Source organism: Cygnus olor, chromosome 2, assembly GCF_009769625.2.
Source record: "Cygnus olor isolate bCygOlo1 chromosome 2, bCygOlo1.pri.v2, whole genome shotgun sequence".
Classification (NCBI taxonomy): Eukaryota; Metazoa; Chordata; class Aves; order Anseriformes; family Anatidae; genus Cygnus; species Cygnus olor.
Genome location: NC_049170.1, coordinates 71552135 through 71578063, shown reverse-complemented (window position 1 = coordinate 71578063; position 25929 = coordinate 71552135). Strand labels below are relative to the sequence as shown.

Below are 25929 nucleotides of genomic sequence, written 5' to 3'. Positions count from 1 at the left end.
AGACTGCAACAGAAAGTCCATGCTTACATTTGAAATGGAACTTTGAATTATGGACTTCACCACAGTTACCTGATGATACGCTGTCTGTGGTTTGTTCATTCAGAAAAAAAAAAAAAAAACAGTATTAGAAATACTGTGGAAGTGGATAGACTGAGATTTGCAGCATGGTTTGGAGAGATGTTCCTGGTTGGCCAAAGTGCCACAACCCTGTCAGCACACACCAACTGTAACCCATAGGAACTAAATACTTGTGAAAACAAGTCATATTTCATCCTTCATGCTTTTTGAATCTAATCCTGTTTTAAGTTTTCTGAATATATCAGATAATTGATGTTGTCACACTGCAAATAAATCTTATCATACTGTCATTTGTATTCGAAATTTTAGAAGCATTTTGTTACAAGCTGGAATCTGAAGCAATGTTACACATTTTTGCTGTGGTTTACCGTAGCTATAAAAATAATCCACTTAATTCTCAGCAATTCATTGGCGAACATTTCCTAAATACAGACCTAGAATGACTTGTGAGGGTATTTGAACCTGAATATGCCTTGAAATACATGTGCTGCATTTCTTTTTAAATATGTTACAAAGAGTCATAAATAAATATAGGATCAGAACCTTGTGGAATCATAGAATCGTAGAATCATCTAGGTTGGAAAAGACCTTCAGGATCATCAGGTCCAACCATTAACCTCACCTACAAAGTCTGATGACTAAACCATGCCTCTTAATGTAACGTCCACATTTCTCTTAAATACCTCCAGGGATGGGGGCTCCACTGGTGCCCTGAGCAGCCCATTCCAATGCTTGACCACCCTCTCTGTGAAGAAATTCTTCCTAATAACCAATCTAAACCTAAATTCAAAACACACGAAAGCAGAACAGATATGTTTAGTCATGTGCATATTTGCCCTAGTTTTATAATAATAAACATCGTGGCACAGTACCAGTTATTCAAAACAAATCCATAGGATATAGTGAAAATCTCATTACACAGAAAAAAAACACATTTGAGCTCCTGAAATTTCAGCATTTAATGATGTTAGAGTTTTTTTTACCTGTGCAGATGCCTACAAGGACTGTGCATTGTTTAATTCAGACCTAAGGCCTCGAAGTGGCATTTAAATGGTCTTGTATCATCCATGAATATTAGCAGGTCATACAATTACTCTAAAAAGGAGAAAAACTGACTTCTGGTATAGCAGGAATTCCATGATATACTTTAGAAGTAGATATCTACCTTAGTTCCTAAAACACAGTTTATCTTCAAATCTATATAACTTAAACTTACAGTCCGTATGAAATTATGAAGTTGCTTATGACACGTCACTTACTGCTGCTGAACCCAGAGAAACAAAAGTCAACTCAGGGTGTAAACAGTGAGAGCTGAACTTGTTCTTTCAGACACCGGCTGAAGAAGATTGTTTTGCTATGCTTTCACATTTGCTGCAGTATTTTCTCTGTCTTTTTGTGTTTCAACAGGCCTTGAATAGGGGCATTGCTGCAGTTAAGGAAGATGCTGTGGAAATGCTGGCCAGCTATGGGCTGGCGTACTCCCTGATGAAGTTCTTCACAGGTCCAATGAGTGACTTCAAAAACGTAGGTCTGGTGTTTGTGAACAGCAAGAGAGACAGGACCAAAGCAGTTTTGTGCATGGTTGTGGCTGGCGCTGTAGCTGCTGTATTTCATACCTTAATAGGTAAGGTTACTTCACATCTAATTAACACATCTTTTATTTTGCTTCCCTCAGCTAGTCTTCAAACATACTAATTTGTAGGTTTAATACTTCATTTGTTAGTACAAGGGGAAATGCAGAAGGGATGAACTCTCTTGTGTTGGTAGCATGCCCAAGTCATGCAATTTTTAATACTGTTAAAACAGGTTGTTAGGTGGTATATTCCACCTCCAGGGCTCACCTGCCTGGCTGCTCAACATGCTGCTAATCTTTTTTAGTCAGGTGTGTGAGCAAAACTCTGGTAAGGTTGACAGGTTGCATGAAGCAGATAGCTCAGTGTTACTGTTAGGTAGCAACTAGCAATATCTACCCAAATGGTTTTGGCACATCACTTTGTAGCCAGCCTTCAAGATGTTGAAAGCAGAGCTCTTTGCCAGATCTTGGTGGTGTTGTTAGTTACTCACTCTGTACCAGTTCCTTTGCTACTTATCATGCAGTACAAGTCTCTAAGTCAGTAGGTCAGCAACATTATTGAAATATCAGGTATTACTCTCTACTAGTGCTAGTCATCGTTCACTTCTGTTGAGTAATTAATTTGTGAAAGAAGAAGCAGTTCCAAAGAGCACTTTATGTCAAACTGAGGTCACCTCTCACAGTGTACTCTGAAACAAGGAAAATACACAAGCAGTTCTGAACTGAACATAAGAAGTAAGGCAACCGCAGGATTTGCCAGTTCCTGATAGCTTGGAGAAATGTCTTATCAACCCAAGCATCGACCAGGACCACAACAATAAAAAAGCCACATGACCTGGAAGGCTTAAACTTCATCCTCTCCAAGAACTGCACTACATTATCTGCATGTTGTGGCTCATTCCACGGAGCTGAAACCTCTGTAGCTCGGCAATGAGGAATAAAGGACGCTGGAGGAAGAAGCAGAGAGTGCATTTCATTCAACAGGTACAATCCTAATAGCTGGGAGCTCTGAGAAGGGGGTGGAGGGAGGTAACACAACAGCCTGTGGAGGCACGTGTTGGTTGATGGACAGTAGGATTGAGCTGGTTGACCAGCAGTAGGGGGTCATTCTGTCACAGCTGGATGGGAAAAGCGAGTGTGATGGCAATTTCCCGGACTGCTGTGAAGTTATGGAGTGGCCTGGAAGCGGGGCACCATTCATTATCAGAAACTAACGTGTCTGAAGAACAGCACATGCTCAGCATATGGTTACTGTCTGGGTAGAGCAGGCAAATACGAAGCCCACTGCTCTTATCCTTTAACAGGATGCCAGCTGTATTTAATGGCCCTATGTGCCTCCCAAGCACTCCAGTTTGTTTCACCACTGTGTCTCTTATTCCACCACTGATACAGCAGCCCCATACTGTTTACTTTTACTCTATGTTACAGTCATAATAAATGCTTGCAGTAATGGCTCACTAGCCATGGCAAGTCTGTGGCAGTTTTAAGCAGTTGCTAATTTTGTAAGCTGAATCCATGATAAAAATCCATGCTGTAATTTATTTCACCACCAGTATCAACTGGTCACTTCCTCAATGTGTTTACAGTTGAGGCTGTTTCACTGCACTGGTGTTATAAACTTCGGGCCATTTGGAAGTTTGGCTTTCCAGTTTCTTTGCTTGGAATGTTTCTTCAGCCCCCAGAGCTGCTATTCTAGTTGCGCACTTGTTTTCCCACCAGTCCTGGTCAAAGTTTTTGACTTAGCCAACTGGATAAAAGAAATATTTTCTAGTCATTCAAAATTTCATTTTAAGCTATTATAGATTTTGAGAACATTTAAAGTATAACTATCAAATTTCCAGGTGAAAGGCAGCTGAATTTTCCATGTGGGACTTTTTATTGAGGAGAGTTGTTTGGGCAGCCATTTGAAAACATGCCAGATAAGTCTTTCGGTTTTGCCTGGAAATAGAGCCCTGCTGAGTTCAGAACTTCTGAAATGCCCTCTCTGCAGATATTAAAAAATAAAATACGAAGGCTGGACTTTCCATGCCTTAAAACCGTTGGTTAAAGAGCTTTGCACAATCTTTCAGCTGCTTATGGTGGCAGACTGCAAAATATTTTTTAGTATTTTAGCTTGTCTATGCCTGAAAATATGCAAAGGCCACAGCAGAGACTGGCAGAGCGCCCAAGAGAATGGAGTTAGTCAGATTCTAGCACCAATTGCCTGGGTGATGTTGCCAAGTTTTGTGTTTCAAATTTCCTTTGAACATGTTTCAAATCCTGATTATTCTTTTCTGACCCACAGATGCACAGTCTTCCTAGCAGAAGGAGGAGAAGGAGTCCAGTGGCAGACAGGCAACTTCCAAGGATCTGCAGCTACTCCCCAACAGCCACAAGCCTGTTACAGACTATCTCCAGGAGAGAGAAATTCAGGTTACTGATACTCGACGGATGAAAAACTGAAACAAACACCACTCAAGGGACTGAATTTCTTTTGCATGCCGTATGTATGGGGCTAAGGAAGATGGCATGACTGCTTGCTGTAGTTGTCGAAGCCCAGAGGAAGAAACAAAGAAGAAAAAAGCCAATGAAATAAGGAGTACAGAAGGTCAGAAGGAAGAAAACAAGTGGTGGTAGAAGCACAGTGACCACAATGAATCACCGCGTTTCCAACTGTGATAGAGACTGTTTGCAGTCTGTACAAGCAGCTCCTCACAAACAGCAGCCTCTACTTGTTTGAAATATCAAAACAGACTATTTCACTCAACTGACTTCATTTCTTCAGCATCAGCTCCCCACTACTGTTCCCCCATAGGGGCTAACACAGTCCTCTGTGGGAGTGACTGGCTGAGCCAAACCACTCAAACTCACAGCTTGTGGTCCTTAAGTCATCACTGTACCACATTCCCATGAACGTCCACAATATCTTCAGCAATAGTTCCTGTCATTCTCCTGTGCAGGTAGCAGTAAGAACCAAGAAACGACTTGATGAAAGGCAACTGAAACTTTATTCTTCTCTCGCTTAAAGTGCTGCTGTAAGCCTTGGTCAGTATGATATTCCTGCTTTTGCTGTCTCAGTTGTGATCTGGAAATAGAAGATAGTAGGCTGCCTTCCTTCTCTTGTGCTATTTTGGGAGCAGCTACTGCCACTAGTTAGAGTTTCCTTGTATGAAGGAGTCTAAAGCATCTAGTTATTTCAGAGATTGGCTTTTGAGTGCGAATATTGGGCTGTAAGAGAAGGAATTCAAGATGATAAACCTGTCTCTGCATACTATTGAAATCTTAATAAACTACCAGCTTGACAGATGAGAAAATAGAGCATTAATTTATAGAACAGTATGCTAACATAATGCATTAATAGATGTTGCTGCTAAGTCCTCCATACTATGCGAGTCCTTTTAACACTGGTGTCATGAAGAACATGCACACCTTCTTTGGCAAGAAAACAGCATTGTTCAGCCTTTCACTACTTTACTGAGAAATACTATACTGCAAAAGTTTATTTCCAAAGAGGAAACAGCCTCTTTGCTTAAGTAGGCACCTTTCAATGGTGCCTCCTGCACCTGACCAAAATTCCATGGTGGATCATTTGGCATCACCAGGAAAAAAAGGTTGCAACTTTAGTAGTAAGGCAAACACCGCGGACTGGATGGCCAATAAGTATGAGTGACCCTGTTGTTTTGTGCCAGTTTATTACTGATCTCCTAGTGGGCAAGGGCCCCTCCCTGCACAGATTGCACAGGTGAAAACGTCAGCAGTTGCTAGTAATTTTTTTGAACCTGCATGCATGGTCACTGCATATACATTAAAGACCTGCAGAAGAAGTGAGGTATAAGTGTAATCCAACTGCTCCCAGTGTAACACTACTGGAATTTTTCCATGAGTAGGAATCATAGGAGAGCTTATGCCAAACCAAGCTATTTTTTCCAGTCAGTCTTGTTCTGACATGGCCACTGTACTGGTTTATACTAAACTTTTTGCCCTGGAAAAAGATAAAAGCACAGGAACACAAATCAGGATATAATCCAAGTTTACTTTTTTATTTTGGTCTACTAAGAGATGAGGTTATTTATTAAAAACATGTCCTGCCTCAGCATCTTCAAGTGGCCGTTGTTAAAGCAGTAACTTGCTTCCCCAGCTGCTCCAGCCCTTCTTCCACAACAAGGGCAGTTTCTTTTCAGCAATTTGTTCAGGACAAAGGAAGAATGAAGAAAGCCTATGACCACAGCATTTGTTGATTTTAGGATAGTATTTTTTTTTAATTAAAACAGGCAAATTTTGAGACTTATGAGATGTTGGCCTACCCAAAGAGACTATTGGACATCGGTAGATTTGGAAAAATTAACTAATTCAATTTTGCAACTACAGCTGATCACAGAAGATGACAACTGCAATTATCAGTCTTCACTGAGATGTTCATAAGCTGGTTTTGTTATTCATTCATTGCTGTGAGAAAAAAAGAAATGCAAAACCCAAGACACCCTGATCATCTGAATTTTTGCATGGGGGACCCAGACTTTTGTTTCTGTTTTATGTCAGGCTAATCAGACATCACAAAATCTATATAACCTGTGCCATCTCCAAATGCAGACTTGCCATTATAATTTTGTATTTTTAGCAAATTGGCCTTTTCTTATCTGCCTAAATCACTTAGCTGGTTTTGGCCCTGTGAGGCATCTTTCTGACTTAGCAGGAGGATAGATGTTTACTTCTCAAGTGTCCAAGTTAATTTTTAAAACTGGCACCAAGAATGAATATGGAATGCTTATTAAAAAAAAAAAAAAACACAACACATACTTTTAACACAAAAACATTCTTCGTATGTTTTTTTTTGTTGTTGTTATTGATTTTTTACTCCAGTAAAGTGAATATCGACATACGCAGCTCTGTGCCTAGAAGTAAGTGGTATCACTTCCTGGGAGGGTTTCTTTTTGTTTTCTTTACGATGTACGTATAACATACTGGATAGCAGATAGCCCCAAAATGACTACGGTGTGGCTATTTCTTTGAGACTGCTGGCATCATTAAAAGTGTGTTCAGTTGTTTCAAGGATGTCTGAAATTTATGTGGTAATAATCAGCTCATTAGAGAAATCAGTGTAGAGGAGAGGAGATCCAGTTAGGTGCACAGTATTTCATTGTCATTTCATAAGCATCCAGGTCTTACAACTCAACTAGAAAAGACAAAAGCAAGAATTCCTGCTTAAATGCTGTTATATCAGAAGCAAAACTGATCCATAGATATCAAAATAAGTGAGTTATTCCAGGAGAGCAAACAGGCAGCTTGTCTTGGAGTTGGACTTCTCTGTTTTGGTTGAAATGATGCAAGGAATGGGAAGAGCCATCTGCTTTAGATTCATGTAATACTCTTCAGCTCCGTTGTCTGTTATTAATTTTGTTCTGTGCTTCATAATAAGTATGTAAGGTTGGCCAAGGTTAAGTTCTAATTGCATCAGCAATTGCTTTATTCACAGCTCAGAGACACATGCCTGTATAATTGTCAGTAAATCTCAGCTTGCTGAGTCCTTCTTTCTGAGGATGGAAACATTCATTGACATCAGCAACAGTGATTGTGTGCTTTCACTGACATGTCGAAGAAAATAGTTGAGTATTTTAAAACTAGTTTTTAAGCTTAGCCACTATTATTTTAAAATCAAAGCCACATTAAAAAGTGCAGTTAGACTTCTTGTGGATGGGGGAGAGGAAAACAAATCTTAAAGCTTACTGAAGTGCAATGCTGATATCCCTAGAATTCTTAAATTCTGGTGCTGCGGGCTGTGGTAGTGTAAGTCCCTTGAGAGTGCCCTGCCATTGAACTGCAATTGTGGTGAAGTGGCTGTTCCTAGAAGTGAGAGTAATTCAGTCTCTGACCTCTCTAATTCTGTGAATTTTTCTGTTTATTTAAACTTTAAAAAAAAAAGTTAAACATAACAATGGCTTTTAGAGACAAAAAAAAAAGTTTTTTATTACTTATTGTTTTCTAAGCACTTTAAAAAACTCCTTTAAAGCAGGAGAAGACCAGAAGGTGAAGTGCACAGAGAGCACACATGAATTCTGCAGCATGGTGTCTTGCCCCTGTTTCACTGCTGATGGAGACTGCTCCCCAAGAGGACGTTCCTCAGCGCGTAGACTTGGATTCTGTTACTCCCCGTGTGGGGAATAAGACCGGTGTGTTTCCTGCAACAGTTTTTAAGCTTTTACGTAGGAGAAGTTTAAAGCAACTTCTGTGGGATCTAAGAGAGAACTCAATGAATCTGACCCTCAGAGGCAACTTGCCTCACATGCCTTCCAAACTTGTTCTTGTTTATTCAGATAAGTAAATTCAGATAAATCAGCATAGTGGCCTGCCACAAAAGCAGCTTTTTACAAGGAGTAACCACACAAAAATCCATATGTAACAGACTGGTTTCAAAATAATGAGTGAAAATTGGTGTATGAATATTCATACAAAAATAAGAAGGGGCTGTGGTTGATGTGTGACTGAACTTAGCAGCGAAGAAATGAGTACTTAAGGAGCTAAGCTGGCCTCCCTGAACTCAGAAAAGGCGAGAGTCCAGTTCTAAAGTTCTCTCCCAATACCCTTTGGAAGGGTAACTGAAATTATCTGGGAGTGGCTCAGAAGGATAGCTACCCAACTTGGGGATCACTGGGTGAAGTGAGAGACTGTGAGCCTAGCAGTAGTAGATAGGGACCAGCACAGGGAAATGGGGAGTTTTTACCATTTTAACATATTTGGGGCAGTCCTGGCTGTCTGGATTGAGGCTCACACTTGTTCCCAGTGCTGTCAGGATACTTTTTTTTTTTGCTCCCTTGTGTACACTACTGTTCTTGCTTTAAAAAGTCTTTTCATCCCTGTAGACCATTTAACTGCTGTATCCTTAAGCCATAACAAAACAATGATGACTTAAACTCTTCTTTTCTTGCTTCCAAACATTGTTTATGAGTTATGAGAGTAAGTTATAGGCTAAACAACTAGTGCTAGCCATTTGTGGATCCAATGACGTGAACCGCTTGCATGCAAAGGATCACTTTCCTGAAATATTCCATATAAAGGCCTGTACAGTGACAGTGGAATTGTTACAAACAGAAAAACAGGGAAGTGTCCACATTTGAAATCTTTACCTTAGAAGAGACACAAACAGAAGAGAACTGAGACTACCTGGGCACAGGTGATTCTGCCATTACTTGTGTTGGGAGTTTGACTTACAATCCAGTCATTCTTTTAACAACCATAACAAGGGTGTAGAGGAAGCTATGTAATAATATGCAGGTGTAGAACATGATTTATAAAAAGTTGAAAGCTAGTTGAATCACTTAACTGCACATATTACGTAAGTTCCCAAGTTCAGAGACACCGGTTGTACCTAGTTTGTCATTATTCCAAGTCATGGGGAGGCCTCTGGGGTTACTAAAACAGCTGGGTAACGTGGGTACCAACAAGCATAATACAAAGAGATGTAAGCAGTTCTGTAGGTAGCTTCGTGGGGAGTCTGTGCATCTGTGCTATCTTCAACCCAACACCTTGGGAACCGAGACCTGACAAAAGGTGTTCTGCCCAACACCAAAAACTCTCCTCATCTGAGGTTGAAACTGGACAGCAAATAACTGGTGACTGAAAGTGGCAACCCCTTGATTTCCATCAGTGCAAAGCACCCTTTTCTGACTTGTGGCTCCTGAGATGCCAGCTGTAAATGAGGAAGGAGAGTAAGAGCTGTTAGAGGCTGCCCAGCGAACACACAGTGAACTGTGCTGTGCCCTGACTGGTCCCAGCAGAGGTGGTCATTAGGCAGAGCAAGGGAGAGGCGCTCACAGGAGCATAATGAGTGTGATTTATTGCATGTCTTCGCAAATCCTAGTGCTCCTTTTACAACTCTGGGCAGGTTTACAGGTAATGTCATGAGAATGCAGTGGCAATAGGTTGTTTCAGAATTTATAAGGCACTATATCCCATGAAATACACAGTGTCTGGTGAAAACAGCTTTTCTAACAAAGAGCCCTGAGTTAATGAAAGAGCAGTAGATTTTCTGGAGTACCAGTGTTCATTTAGGAAACAGATGTGGCACTTACTATACCCATTTCCCAACCCAGCCATTTGTTATCACTCCTCTGCCAAAGCTTACTTGAAAAAGGACTGCGAGAGCACTCCTTAGTAATAAACAGCAGCTGGTGAGGCTGTGACATCCTGCAGCCCCTGCAGCTGTTTGCTGAGTGGGTGCATCTCACAGCTCTTAGGCATCCTACTCTTTCGGGTACTTCTGAGCATCTTATGCAGAATCCATAATGTAACCTTTATTATTCATTCCTTTTCTTGTATCTCTACAGCGTATAGCGATTTGGGGTATTACATTATTAATAAGCTACACCATGTGGATGAATCAGTGGGAAGTAAAACTCGGAGGGCCTTCCTTTATCTTGCTGCCTTCCCTTTTATGGATGCCATGGTGAGTGCATGATTCAGAACTGAATTTTAATATCAATGTTATTTTTTTCTTTGGTGACCTTAGTTTGCAAAGTCTGTTACCTTATGGGAAGCTGGAGGTCTGCAGAAGGAAGGCATGTCCTTTGCAAGCAATAGCTCTGGATATACATGAACACATCATCTTCTGCTACCTCGAAAAAGCATCTGGGTGGAGTTGAACATCCAGAGATGATGACAAATGTAAAAATCCTCAGCTGCCTTGTCAGAGTTACTGTATATGCATGCTAGAAAGCACCGGTCATCTTGTGATGGGCTGCACAGATTGTCTGTATGTGTCCTCTCAATACAGTTTGTATTGGAAGATTTCAATTGGCTGCGCATTCCCAAGTCACTTGCAGAGCTCATCGATCAATACTTTCTCAAAGCAAATTTATGGAAAAGATATTTGTTACCATCATTTTTTGCAAGCGCAGCTTAGTCCAGTATATCTCAAATGCATGGGGAAGAGAGCCACACGTGTGGGTGGGCTGCTGCTCTCCAGATCACCAGGCTGACTGCATGTGGCCTGCACAACGTAAACAAGTACATGGCAGCTCTCTTTAATTCCTGTATTTCTATATAAAAGTCAGAAAGGATAACCTTCTCATGGCATGCCTCCACTGCTTTCTCCACTTAACACAGTAGCTGACAGTAAAAAGAAGTAGGATCGTTAAGTTTTCTTTTTCAGACAGGACTCAGTATAGCTTATGAATACACTTCTGAGGTGCATTCAACTGGTGCATGACAGGAAACATTTTTCCCTTAGAATATTTTGTATGATAACCTGTTCAGCATCTGTTTAGAAGGAACACTTTCTCATTGGCTATCCTGCTCAGAAATTTCTATGCAATCTGTAAAATTATTCCCATTCTTCCTGCCAGCCCTGGCAAAGAGGAACTAAATGCAGTAGTGCTTTCTCTGCCCTACTTGCTTAACATTTGCCCAGGTTCACACCAGGTGCTGCTGGTGGAAAAAAAGCTTTTAAAGTTTTTTGTGTAAAAAGCATCATTCTGGGACCTGAAATCCTTACCAAATACCATAATCACTTCCCACATTCTGTTCTGCCTTTTTTTTTTTTTTTTCAGGCATGGACCCATGCTGGGATTCTGCTGAAACACAAGTACAGTTTCCTGGTGGGATGTGCCTCCATCTCAGATGTCATAGCTCAGGTAATGCCTCCTCTTGGCAGTCACTCTTTCAGTTGTGTTACGGACTAGATGCTTTCCTAAACAGTAATGCTTTTGCACAGAGACTGCCTTCTCTCTCTGCCATGGACAACACACCAGAGAAAATAATCTTATGTGCCGTTCTCTGGTAGGTTCCCCACTCTTTGCTGACATTAGTGGTTTAGGCTGGTCTCACTTGACTGGATCAAGTCAGTCTTGAAGCAATGTCAGGAGAAGGAGCCAGGACTGTTTGGATTAGGGCCTTATCTCCTGGCACCTCCAGACACTGTGCTACAATGACTGAGAATCAAGCTATATGTACGCATGCACACCTGGGGGAAAGAAAAGTCATCCAGAAGGACTGATGACTGCTACCAATTGAGGCACTACTTTGACAGAGACCTTTCTCCCCTGTGTACATTCTCCCCAACACTTCACACAGTTGCAATGAAATCCTGAGTGGGGAGTGTAGGCAGGGAAGCTAAGGCTTGATTCTTCAGCCCACTTGTCAGTTCTGCACATGATGTCTAATCTGCTGAAATGCAGGGGTGTAAACCATCTTCTGAGTGCCGGTGTAGCACTGTTCTTGTTACTGGACCAGAAGCTGAAGGCTTGGATTTGAAGCAGAAGCTATCTGGGGTGAAACCCCCTGGGAGACAGAGGGAAGACCCAGTGTTGAATTTCCATCTGTGAGGGAGGTGTTAAATGTCCTGTTGCTTTGCACAAGACATGCTTGTAAAACAATATTTGTATGCATTGTTGTACCATTTAAGAACCAACACAGAGCCCTCTTTTTTAAGTATTTATGGCCATATTATGAATGGAAGATCCCAGAGCCTGCAGAGCAGTTACAGTACTGCCCCATTACCAGCTGAGGTAATGACTGGGTAAGAAAGACTATAATAATAGGGCAACATGAAAGGAAATAAGAAGTCAACAGCACTTAGTTCAATTTTCCATAGCATTCCCCTCACACAAAATAGGAGCAAACTATAAACTGGGTTAAACCATTCAGTCAGCTGCTATTCTATGTTTGGCATGTCTGCCCCTTTACAATACTGCATTAAATCCCTGAAGATAATACCAATTACTTTAAATGACCTTAACACCCAGGTTCTGCTCTTGTTCTGACATGACCTACAAAGTTTGTTGACCTTAGATGCATGTCAGGTCATTTACACCTAAATACAGAAGCTGGAATTCCTATTTTGGCCATGGTACGCATGCCCTTTTCATGGTGGCTGGTGAGTGGGGTGCCAGGCTTGTGAAGAATGAGACACCTGTCATCTTGTCTCCAGTCTGTAACAAAATATTGAACAGAGGAAGCGTAAAACCAGAAGACAAAAAGTTCTGGTTCTCCATAGCCCAGAGCTGCCTACACCTACATCTACTACCTACACAGGCAATAGGTGCACAGGCAGTAGATAATTCTCCTTGGATAGCTTCATGTACACATTTTGTGACTGACTTGACTTCTGTTTACTGAAGAAGAATTCTTTTGTGGAGTTCGAATGAGCTGTTTTGCAAATCCTTTCAAACAGTGCGTCCTCCCTAATAAACATTTTCACAGTGTGCTTTAAGTATTTCTTGAACTCTAGCAATGAAAGAGAGAACCTGCCCCTGAACAATGTATTTCTTGGAACTCACTTGAATGCCAGCTTGTCCTGGCAGGATTGTTCCTGATGCTGCTGTTCACAAAACCATACACAGTTAGTTTGCCAGTTGTGCCCATCATCCAGAGACACTTGGAATTTAACAGGCATACTGTCAGCTCTTTACTTAATGAAAAAGAATTATATTGTATTAATCAATTCCCTTCATTTTCTGGATTGAGTATTTAATTTCAAATGTTTGAATTATGAGCTGTTCATGAGCCAAAAAGTTTCCTTTTTGGTTACATCAATATGGCACTTAGCTCAAGAAAGAACGAAGAAATACTGAAATTGCACTCGAAAAAGTATAAAATTGGGATAAATTAAGACTGCTTCTAAATGCTGAAGTGAATACTTTAAGACATCTGGCTTTTTAATTCCCCCTCCGCCCCCAAAAAAGAAAGCAGGGCTTAGAAGCTGAACCTAGAAGGGCGTCTCCAGCCTCAGTCTGTATCAGCATACCACATTCTCCTGGGAAGGGTGACACTCAACCATGTGCTTGCTGCCAGACTTTGCCAGGCTTGCATGCCAGCCTCCTATTTATGGCCCCTAGTCTGACACCTGCCCATACCTTCAAGTACTTTTTATATAGCTTCTGTATAATATTAACTCTTGTTCTTTCATTTGTATGACTGAATGCAGGGGGGAACTGAAGTTTCTAAATGCTCCAAGTTGGATACTGTAGTCACGCGTCATTGTTGGCTCAAATGCACTAGCGTGGAGTCAGCCAGGAGACACGTTGGCCCTGAAGAAACAGACAGACAAACTACTAATCTTTTATTTGTTTGCTTTGCAGGTAGTTTTTGTAGCCATTTTGCTGCACAGTCACTTGGAGTGCAGGGAGCCTCTCTTGATCCCAATCTTGTCACTATACATGGGAGCACTTGTCCGATGTACCACACTATGCCTGGGATACTACAGGAACATACATGATGTCATTCCTGACAGAAGTGGGCCTGAAATGGGGGTATGGCTTAATACTTGCTGATTTTTTTGATTAAATAATTTTAAACTTGCTTTTTGTGTTACAAGACTCTATTAAACCACTGTGAATGAAGGGCCTGCTCTCTCCATCCTGCAAGGAAAAAACATCTTTGTTTAAATAGGCATGATGGAAACCATTACAGCTACAGAGCATACGAGGCAGTGCTTTAGGTGCTATTGATGTGCTGTCTACTTAGCATCTCAGTGCTGAGCTCTCTCCTTTCGGTGCTGTGAGACAACACAGAATGAACTAAGTGGACACTTTATTTCACAGGGAAGAATGTCTCAAAACTCTGTTTTCTTTGAATGTTACACTGGCTTTCACATTCCTTTGTCTAGTAGCCAGAACAAGTTATTCAGATACCTTATGCATTATTTATTGAGATCCATGACGCAGTTTCTTTTGAATCAGTCTTACTGTAGATGAAATATACTTTTCAAAATATATTTTGAATCAATATTTCTATAGGTGAAAAGGAGGAAATATTTTAGCCTTCTGCTATTGAAGCATATTGAAATGAATGTACCAAAATGACGGTGGGTGGGAAAAGCAGAAATGCTTTCTCTGTGCTTTTGATTCAGTTCAACTTATTTCTTTCTGAAGCCATTTACTTTTTGTTTGGTTTTTTTTTGTTTGTTTTCTCCTGTTGCAGGGAGAGGCTACAATAAGGAAGATGCTGAGCTTCTGGTGGCCTTTGGCATTAATTTTGGCAACTCAGCGAATAAGTAGGCCCATTGTCAACCTTTTTGTCTCCCGGGACTTAGGTGGCAGTTCTTCGGCCACAGAGGTGAGAAAGTCAGTGCTCCCCATTACTGCAAACGATCATTTACATGGAGTTGCCTCTGTGTTTCTCTTCTCAGCCATAGTGGCAAGAAAAAAAAAGTCCTAAATACGTTTCTCTTTAGTGATTTCTTTATCCTTAAAAGAAGATTGTTCAGAGTCTTAACATGGGCATTTCTACCAGGCATCTCACCCTTAACAAGACCAGTAGAGTTTTTTCACTGAACAGTTCTGGCATCCCAGGATTTCAAGATCTACATATCGGTATATGCTGGAGCATTCAAATCCCAGGGATTTTAGGACAGTCATCAGTAGTCCCATGTGCTGCTGTTCTGTGTCATATATATTTATGGCTATGCAAATAGATGTGAAACAATACTGCTCTTAGAATCCAGTGCATTACACAGAATAGGGCAGAAAACATGAGGAAGCACATAAAGAACATCATGCTCTTGGCTGGGATATGCAATGTACCTTGTTTCCCTGGAGGATATTCAGCTGTAGCATGTGGTCTCCTACAGCTGATGGTAGCAGGACTTCTGTTTGCAATGCAAAGCCTTCACCAAATGCTCATTAGGAGCTGACCTATTCTCTTAAAAAGTCCGAGGGACCCTTGCTGCCAGTTTTAGTGGGATGAGGTCTAGATCCACATAGTCATGAGCAAATCTCTCACCTTTTTTCTCTATGAAAAACAAAGCCATAAGATACTAAATGAAAAGGAAAATTGAAATTGCTGATGTCTAACAAATATTTTCTCAGCAATGCTAATAATTTGTTATATATGATACCACATATTTCACTCACTCAAAAGTTACCAGTGACTGCAGCAACTGTGGAGAGAAAATTCAGGAAACCTAACACTTTCACATGTGTAAATCAGGGATTAGTCTACGTGTTAAGTAGCAGTCTCAGTACAAGGGGAGGCAGAGCAGGTTAGCAGAGATCAATTGTGCATTTCTTGTTGATTTCTGACTTTAGATTCATCATGTTTCATGACTAGCCTGTTGCATTTTGTTGCTATTAGGCTGTCTCCAGATACATGTCATAGTTGGTGGTTTGCTGGCCTTTATACACTAACGTTAATTGTCACATTTCAACTTTCCCTGATTTATGAACTAATTGCCTCTGAAAAAGGAGGTGCTGGCGACACGGATAACATCAGTGTCTGGAACATCACTATAGACAGGAGTTTTATAGTTCTCCTGTTCAATGCTGTAAGCAAATTTCAATGTGTCCAGGATGTCCCTTTGAAGAGCTGGGGTGTAGCATCTTCATGAGGACAGCAAGTCCACTTGCATTGACCAACTCCCACAGCTCCTGTTCAGACTGCCAGCACAATTATGGTGATTTTTTTTGGTGTTGATTTTCATGGGGAGTTTTTTTCCCCGTGTCAAATACTTCTGTTCTAGACATTTAGAAAAGCTTTTGTGGATGTATTTTGGGATCCCATCAATCAGGTGAAAATTACAAGAAGAATGATCAGTGTTAAAAACTCAGTAATTTAGTCCAAGTGGAATTTAGCATACCAAATTAGGTAGTGAATTATTGTTTTCTTTAATGGTTACTGCATCTACACAGTCTTAATGGACTACAGTCTCATGGACTTCACCATGTAAATAAATGAAACTTCAATATGTTTCATATTCTTCTTTTATTTATTCCTCATTTTAATCTCATTAGCTTTCACATAGATAGAAATTCTGCTGAAAATAGAGCAATAAGGAGGGAAAATTGCATTTTAAAAGGGTACAGTTTTAAAATTCCAATTTGTTTTCTTTGAACCAATTACTTTTTCAAGTTTCATTAAACATCATTTACAGTAGAAGATTAGGAGAGAATATCTTTTCCCCCTCTATTCCAGTTCACTCTGTAGATTTGACTGTTTTTTCCCATGCTGTTTTTTTAAACAGCACAGGGTGCAAATGAACTTTTGCATGAATATATGGAGTTTTTAATGTCTTTGATGTACCTCTTGTCTGTACTTGTGAAAGTGCAAAAGGGACCTAGTTTAACTTGCAGATAGTGAGTTGTTTCTCATGATTAAAATGGTCGTCTGGAATTGATTTTGTCTGTTTTTTGTTTTTAGTTGATTAGCACCAAAGTTGGGAGAGTGTTTTTATTTGTCTTATAAGTGCCTCCGACCCCACAGCAGTCAGTTTGAAACCCATCATCAGTCAGCCACTGAGACCTGCTGCTTTGGAATCAGTCTTACTTAAAGGCGTTTTACATACAAATAACCAAGTCAAATGTATCTAAATTAAGATTATGAAATACGATGAAGGGCTCTTAGAATATGAGCCATAATGCATTCTGCTGCTCAGGTGTCTCTAGATAAAATAACCTGGGAGAAATGTGGGAGGGATATTTCAGTATGTTCAATTCAGCTGAACGAGGGGCACACACCAACTCAAGGTAGCTATCATCCCAGAGTATCAGCATGACAGTGAAATGGCAAAGCTGAGTAATGTAGCTCTATTGCATGATATATTTCCTAGGCTTCAAATGCCTAGCAGAATGATGGCTGCTCTGACAGTGGTCCCAAAGCAAAGAGCTTCCAGTTTCCTGCATGTTTCTCATTGCATCAAGGTCAATGTGGCAGTATTCATGGAAAATGGCATACCACGTTAGTTTAACTGTTCTGTTCAAAGATTTGAAGTTCGCGTTTCCTTGTCATTTTTCATAGGCAGTGGCAATTCTGACGGCTACCTATCCTGTGGGACACATGCCGTACGGCTGGCTGACAGAAATTAGAGCAGTATACCCAGCTTTTGACAAGGTGAGTGCACATGTTAGGAGTGTAGTAAACACCACTAGTGTGGTTTCACATCCATGATCCTCCTCTTTCTCTCTGTTAAAACATTTTAATTTGAGGGAAGCTTCAGTGATTCCAGAGGAATTTCTGCCAAACAAATATGAAGAAAGATAGTTCACGTCTCTGTAAACATGTGTAATAGATTCTTTAAAAAAACAGAACAACCAAAGATTAAATAGGGCTGTATTAATGGTCATCTGTGGTTTTGTTTCTCTCTACTTTTGCCTTTGATACGTATTGTTCCTTGTCCCATTGATAAGGTTTTCTTAAAATCCTAGTTTAAATGAATTATTTTTCAGTGGCTTCAAGCTGTTGTCTAATTTATGATTTTAACCTTAACTCTGTGTTGTAAGGTATTAAGCTACCTTTTGAATAGACAGTTGCTATTGTTTTAAGGATTTAAAAAAAATCCTCACTTAACTGTGACATAGCTGCATAGCTAATGAAAAGAGGTCTCACAAAGTACACAAAGTGAAAGAGCTTACGTCTTTGCTCCAGAGTCAGCCTGTTCTTTAGATTCTGCATTATCTCTGACATGGGTTTGGGTTTTTTGCTTGTATTAATATTTAACAAAAGGTTGTTTCTTACACTAACAGTAAACACAGATAACCTCTTATTTTAGAAGTATTGACTTAGCTGACCAAGTCTATGAAGATTTTTGTTGCCAAATCATGTAATTACATAAGAATGCAAGGACTGCTTCTGGAACTGTGTGCAGAGTAAAAATATAACCAAAGTTAATTTTGTTTTGCTCTGTTTTGGAATTGGTACTCACTAGCCCATATGTTGTGTGAAGAACAGTGGTGTCCTGTGATAGTCTAGTTCAAATGTCAAATGCTATCTCCCCTCCTTCTCTTTATTTGCCAATTAGTTATATCAACTGAACTTTCTGGTTCCAAATATTAATGAAAAAATAATGCTTGCTTGCTCAGGAATATACTTAGCTGAAGCAAGACTGTTTTGATTTAATCCACAGTACTTCCAAGGAAAATTAAAAAAAAAAAAAAGTCATATCAGTCATAACTTCCTAACTTGCCTGTATACAGCTAAATTGACATGTCAGATAAAAGACAACACAGAGACCTTCTCAGAGGTCATGCTGCTGAAAAGAAACTGCAGAATGCCGAATCAATAGACTGCAAGGTAAAAATGGGTTGGAACAGGAAACACAGCTGCTAACCACATGTGTTAAGAGCTACAATCAAATGCACATCTCTTTCAAACTACTGGCTTGCGAAATTAACAGTAATTAATAGACTTAAATCCAGGTCTCACTTACCTGGTAGAAAATGCACTACTGACTTAGATGGTGGCAGGATTAGACCGTTATTTGTCTGCTCTTGAGGAGTAAATGTGAGGAAGAAAAGGCTAGGATAAGGCATAGATAGGTGCCAATGATCTAATTGCCAAAAATGTATGGAATAGTGATTTTAGTTGCATGTTTTAAGAAGAATTTGGCATAAAATGTGCTAACTGCAGTAGCAACTGTATAAAGGGTATCTCTTTCTGGTAGTCATGTGTGCCTTTCAGACAATAAATACCAGACCAGAAACAGTGCTTTTTCTAGATTACTGTGAGAAGTGTTTTACGCCTGGTCACCCATCATTCATGTGTCACTAGGTCTTTCACAAGCTTTGTTTCCTTAAGCTAAGTCTTGCTCAGAGATAGAACCTCCTTTTATTTCCAGACTTCATAAAACCTCAGTTTTGATTCTCAGATGTTGAAACAATTTGCATGCATGTGAACTCCGTTTTCTTTTGTCAGTCACTTAGAAAGCTGGTAATGCTGATGGCCATCAGAGGCACACTGAATTGCCTTAACAGACTGATGGGATTTGGGATTCAGAAAGTATGTCCCTCTTCAGTGCCTACACTGGACAAGTCAGATTCTTGTCTTCAAAGGGAAATTCACATTTATATTCACATTTGTAAGAGATCACATTTGTACGAGAGATTCCAAGTCGTGCTTCAGTGTTTTATGCAACTCTGTGTCCAGAGCAACCTCATGGCCTGGTAGTTGCCCTCAGTTTAAGGGTACTACTGATTTGCTAAAATGAAACAGGAATGCTCTAGTTCTGCACTCTGTTTGCTGTTTTATGTAGTGATAATGCCATTATTCTTAAAGGACTGTGCCACTTGTTTCAGAGTGAACAGTTGATTGACTATGAGAGGACTTGTGAATGCTATTCAGCTGATGAATAGATGGGAATGGATACTTCTTTACTCTATAATCTGCATGGTGTTTTGTTTCAAGAACTAAGCAGTGTGCAAGAGATGGGAATAAAGAGTATGTGGTCAAGAGTTAGGGCAAAGGGCAGAGCCGAACAAGGACAGCATTAGAAGCAGCAAGATAAAAACAAATGAGAGCTCTCTCTCCTTCATCGCAGCCTTTTTACATGGTTGGATTGAGATGTGCCTTTTTTCCTGTCATTTTAGCCTTATGAGAAAGTTGAGCCATGCAGCAATTTTGTTTAAACCTTGATGAGTGAAGTAAGCAAGGCCCATCCTCATTTACATAAAAGCTAACAGTAAGAAAGTATTTCTTCAGAAACACAAGAAATAATGATATAGTAATAAAAAATGTTTACAGAAAGTTTTCATAACTTGTTCACCAAAAGGGCAGACTTGGAAGTAGCTTCCTACTAGGTCGGGTTGCATCTATGCAAAGGTCAAGCGTTTTCATGCACCAAAGCTTCCAAGCAGGTTTTTAGTTGAGACAGTAAGGCTGTCAATGTGCCATCACTGCACTGATCACCACAATAGCTTTACATTTCAAAGTTCCATCAACTACTCAGATGTGTATGAAATAGTGTACCATTCACAGAGCTTAGGTTCATTTTGTCCATTCCGAAGATGTGTTTGTGCAAGTTCCTATTTCTCTTACAAGTAACTTCAGTAAGGTAAGATGACCATGTGTCAGGTAATGCTGTTCTACTTGAGCTACATTAAGGATGAATAAATGTGGTACTACATCTCATAGTACCGTTCTTACCAGTTTGGTCACAGCCACGTGTGTCTCAGACATCCCTGGGGTAAATGCGAGTACATGACCCAACACCCTATTGCTGTAGGGCTCCTAGTGGTGCCCTGCTTTTGATATCCTTTCCTCTCCTTTCACAGACTATCTGATTTGTGTTAATGTGTTCCCTGAGGGTAATTTTAAATCTCCAGCTTCATTTGGTACATTAGACATTTGGAGAAGGGTTTTTGTTGTTTTAAGTAAAACTTTGCTGCCACGTGTACATGAGTACAGGGCCCATGTTCAAGGTGGAACATCTAATAGTCCTAATTATGTTCTGTTCATTAAACTACATTAACAGAGCCAGCTGTTTCAGGAGCTTTGTTTATATTACCTGCTTGGCTAATTGGATCAGTAAGGGTGTTTACATGTGTATATGGATTTGGTACCACTCTGTGGTAAAAGGGAATGGAATCCTATTTTTCCTGTGAAAACATGGTACGAACTTTAAGGTTAAAAAAATCACATGGAGTTTCCTTAAAAAGAGTTATGATTCTTTTTCAAAGCTGAATTTGTTAAATAGGACTTACTGCTTAGAAAACTAGGGAGATTACTCAGCCATCGGTGACCATAGGAGGAGTTACCATCAGTTTAAGCAGAAAACATTTACTCAGAAAGCTCTAGGTTAAAAAGCAAACAAGCAAAGAAAGACACGTATACACACAGACAGTCAGATACAACAGAATGACCCTGGTGCTGTCAGCTTCCCAGTAGTCTGGAGCCACACTAATGCTTGTTATGTCTTTCTCTCACCTTAGAATAACCCCAGCAATAAACTGGTGAATACCAACAGCACCGTCACAGCAACACATATAAAGAAGTTCACTTTTGTTTGCATGGCTTTGTCCTTAACGGTAAGAAACCTTTGTTCCAACTGTCTGTCTTTCATATAAACCAGGAAATTATCTCCTATATCTAATGATAAAAGCGCTAGCAGTTCAAGAAAGGTGAGTTTTCTTTTCTGATGAAGTCTGTTGCTTTTATGTGGGGGGAGGGTATGTGATCATAGTACTCAAGTACTAAGAAAATCAGCTGTCATTAACTCAGAGTAGGTATCTTATGTGCTGGAGATATTTTGTTTAATTCCTCTCACTACTTTTCATTTCAAGTCAGCCTCCACATGCAAGGAGATAGAATATCTGCTTTTCTTTTTCCTTTTTCTGTTTTTTTTTTTTCTTTTTCCTTTTCTCTGTTGAACAAAACTTCTGATAAATGGCTCATCAGGAAAATGAAAAAAATGCATTTGTCTCTTGAGGAATGGGATGAAAGCCTGTCCCCTGGCATCCGTAATTGGCTGTGAATAATGGGAAGGGCAGCATATGTTGAAACTACTGTAGCCATTCTCTGCTGTCTCACAGGGCACTAGTCTTCCATGCTAGGGCTGCTTTCGTGCAGGCTGGTTTTGTTTACTCTCAAAATGAGCTAGCAAGGGCAATCTCAGAGATGGTGCTGACTCTGACAAAAGGATCTAAAGTCATATCTAAGCTGGGAAGAATTGCAAGAACTGATGTCTGAATTCTGTAGTCTGCTAGGTTTGTGTGGGTGATTATACTCCATCCAGACAGATCAATCCTGATATTTCAGTTAGAAGTACCTACTCTAACATTAAAAAAAGTGTAAAAGGAAATTGGTTCTATAGCCATAACCTGTATACTATGGGGAATATTTATCATCCTTTTCATTTTAGTCCTCCTTTAAACCTTCCATTCAATTTTCATTGCTTTATAACAAGCAGGTTGAAAATAACCAAACATTTTAAAGTTACGATAGTATCACAGTTTTGTTTTTGTTTTAATCTATCCAATTTGGGTCATATAGATTAAACTATGGTATCTTATGAATAGAGTCTGTCAGGTGCTATGTACCCGTGTATGTGCAGAATTAGAGGTAGGAAATCAGAGGCTTGTTTTTTTGTGTTTTTTTTTTTTTTTAATTCATCTATGAAGTCTATAGTTGGGCACAGGTACAGCAGAATGCTGAATTACTGCATATGCTGTGAGAGTGCCAGCTGAAATCAGCGCCTGCTGCCAGTTTGTTGGAGATTGCTGTGGAATTTGAGAGGAAGGAAAATCACAAGACAACTATTGAGTTTTGCTCTGAAGGAGGATTGGAGGGATGTTTTTTCATGTTAAATGAGAAGTAATACAGATACAAATATGTGCGGGTCACAAGCCTGGGTTGTGTTTAGGCCTAAGGATGACATTTTGCTGAATCTGCAGCATTTCCAGATGATCAGCTTGTGCACGTTCACATAGTACATCTTCTTTAAGAAAACTTTTTCTGCACAAGTCTAGAAACAAACTGGTAGTTGTGGAAGAAAAACCACACAGGGTGCATGAGTGAGTATAACAGTAAATAATGGAGAAGATGATAACCATGGTAATGCAACTTCTTTCTACTTAGGATAAATTTACATTAGTACTGGGACCTAGTCAAGCCATCACCTTCCCTCTTTGCTTGGACTTGTGGACCTCTGTCCATGACAGTCTATAGCAGATTTCAGATCTGTGCATGGTGTCCTAGGAAGTACTGAACTGTTTCCTGTCAGGGCACCATGGGGGCTAGGATGTCAGGGACGTCAGGGTCTCCCTGGGTAGCCCAGTGCTCCACCAGGACTAGGGCACTGAGGGCACTGGGACAGCTGCAGCCTTGGGCATGGGGCACCTCCCTGAGGCTGGGACTAGGCTGAGGCCAGGCTTTGAGCTCGTAGGCCCGTGAGTGGGCCCAGCTGGGCAGGGGTCATAGCCAGGCAGGGCAGGGCTGTGGAGAGTTGCATCCCGACCCTGCTGCATCCTCGCCAGGGCAGGGGCTGGTGGCCCTGGGGCTGCTCTGGGAGCCTGGGCCTGGGCAGGTTCAGATGGGACTGGCAGGCGGTGCCCTCGGTGCCCTGTGTTATTTCATAGTTGAAATGAGGCAACTCAATCCATCAGTAGCCGAATTAGGAGATTTCTTCTGTCCTTTACTTTCGATATTTTTCCCCAACCAGCTACAGCTGGCCACCATCAAACACAGGATTGCATGAGCCAATATGGCAGCTCTTCTGTCCATTTCCTAGAGTTAAGCTTGACTCTTTTTTACCTAGCTTAGAAAGTAATAGCTCTGGCTCTAACTTGCATTTCCTACAGCATGTAATGGACACAGGCATATGTCTCCACTGAACTGGCCATTGTCTGGAGATTTCCTGAAGCTATTGTGTCATCTCCCATCACACACCTTGAGGTTTTCTCTTGGTGGACCAGGCCAAGGTTATGTTCTCTATAGCTGGAGCCTTCCTTGAAGTCTGTTAGTGTTCCAGAGATCACAAAGGGGAAAGCTTTCCTCTTTATATTTTTTTTTTCTGAGAATACTACTTCAATCTTAAAACCTTCTCTGAACTGATTGTTTTTTTAGCCCTTATGGGCACTTAACATACTTGAGTTCTGGTAGATCATGAGCTTCTCACATTACCAGCACCACTCTGTGCAGAATAATTTTTTATCACAACTTTTAGGCTTTTTTATAACTTTACAGGATATTTCTTCAAAAGCTCTCCATATTACTCTCAAGGGTGGTTCTTTCATAAGTTTATCCTGAGAGATTCATCTGCACTGAAATTCCAGAAGTGCTGTTGAGGTCCCTAGCTTTTTCTGTCTCTATTTTTGCACACTGGTGACAGATTCTTAGGATTGCTTGTCAGTGGACAGAGGGGAAAAGTAGACACAGGAGCTCTAAAGACTCTGGTTCAAGGGACGGGAGTTGCATCGTAGAATCATAGAAATGCTTCATCACACAAGCTCTGTGGAAGTTGGTATGACTCAAGTTATGTGCCATAGGTTGTAAGGAACTGGACTTCAAATTTCTTTCTGTTACAACTAGATCAGATGACCACTGTAGCTGAGCTCTTGTGACCATCAGTGATTACTTTGTTTTCCTGGAGAGGCTCTATTGCAATGGACAGCAGTCAGACTAGCGGCATCACTGTTAGTAACATCCTGTTCTTCAGGATGAGAGGGAAAGTGGGAAACAGGCGTCCAGGCTGACCAAGAGATGAAAACAAAACTGATACTTAGACTTGTCATATGAATCCTTTCCTCAGTGGATGATCTATAGAAGGATTCCAGAAGATGAATAGATAAAAGGATAGTAATCAAAATTTTAATATGAGCAGCAGTCATGCAGTGTAAAACCCTGGGAAACCTCCCAGTCATTGAAGACCTGCTATTTTGTAGACTTGGAAGAAAGATGTCCTATCTTTTTCCAAAGATCAGTCATGCTTACACAAGACGTACTCCAAACCTACTACAGCAGATGCATTATTTGACCCTTGATGGTGACAATATTTGTCCAGAAAGAAAAAAAAAACAACGCATAGTTCTGTTAAGAAACAGAACTTGTTTTTTTATTAAATCTTCATAGGATATGAAAGGCTGCACTTGAGCCTTCCCAAGCTGACTGGGCAGCATGCAAATGTGTTCTGCTGAGTGTGGTCATATGTACTGTCTTGTGATTTCGAAGCGTCAGGCTGGTATTAAAAGTGATTTTTCAAAAAAATGGAAAATGGCTGTATTGCTTAGTGAAAAAAGTCTAGATAAGCTGTTTTATTTAAAGGCTGGAAATAGAAGTAATTAGACTTCCAATATGTAAGAGAGCTGATATGATTAGTCATATTGATGTGGTTTTGGTTGTAAGCAAGCAGTGACTCCTTCCAACAGTCACATTTTGTGCAGCTATGTAATCAAATGTAAAATTTATATAGCAGAGGGGAGGGACTCAGCTGAAGAATTTTGCTCATACAGTTAAGTGGCTGGTTCTTATGTTAGAAGATAAGATATGCTTCATAATTTACTCACCACTTGCCATTATTTATTATTTCATTGTCATAAGACACTTCAGGCAAAAATGCCTCTTTCTATAAATGAGCTATTGCTCCAAACACCAGTCTTATTGCCATTGCTAGATAAGACTGTTGAAGAGCTGAACATTTTGATTCAGTGACTGACCTATTTAGATAACCCTAGACGTCAGCTCTGAGGTCACTGTAGAATTGTCAACTAAGTGAAGACACGGACCCCTGAGAATGGACACTGGTGCATTTGTACCACACATCCTTCAGTTGTGGGGTGTGTCAGCCTCAGTACAGTGCAGAAATCCCCAGATACTTTTTCCAAGTGGTAAATTACTGCACTTCTCAATTGCAGTAAAGCTTTGCTCTGTCGGAGAGAGCATTCCTTTGTGAGATGTGTGTAGAGGGGGCAGGCTGTGTGACAAGTGAGCTATTTAAAGCAACCCTGACTTACACAGCAGTAGTAACAGCAAATGGACTAGTCTTCAGCAAGGGTTTTTCTCAGAATAGCAGCAGTATGTTTCCTGTATGGCAGCTGCATGGTTCCTGTTAACTAAGGTGTAAGCAAGACATATTGCCAGTTGTATCTTTACATTCTTGAGCACTT

At 40.4% G+C, this 25929-nt stretch overlaps 1 protein-coding gene and 1 long non-coding RNA gene across 2 annotated transcripts in view; both read left to right on the top strand.

Annotated features, from left to right (window-relative positions):
* Positions 1-25929, top strand: part of ANKH (ANKH inorganic pyrophosphate transport regulator) — a 99339-nt gene that overhangs the window by 56206 nt on the left and 17204 nt on the right. Inside the window, exons 2-8 of the mRNA XM_040550307.1 lie at positions 1486-1702; positions 9952-10070; positions 11173-11256; positions 13702-13872; positions 14543-14677; positions 17354-17446; positions 21259-21354. Of these exons, the coding sequence (XP_040406241.1) occupies positions 1486-1702; positions 9952-10070; positions 11173-11256; positions 13702-13872; positions 14543-14677; positions 17354-17446; positions 21259-21354 (915 nt within the window). The remainder of the gene's footprint in view (positions 1-1485; positions 1703-9951; positions 10071-11172; positions 11257-13701; positions 13873-14542; positions 14678-17353; positions 17447-21258; positions 21355-25929) is intronic.
* Positions 1711-4936, top strand: LOC121066618. The gene is made up of 2 exons (XR_005817871.1): positions 1711-2635; positions 3936-4936. It is a non-coding gene; the product is annotated as an uncharacterized LOC121066618 (long non-coding RNA).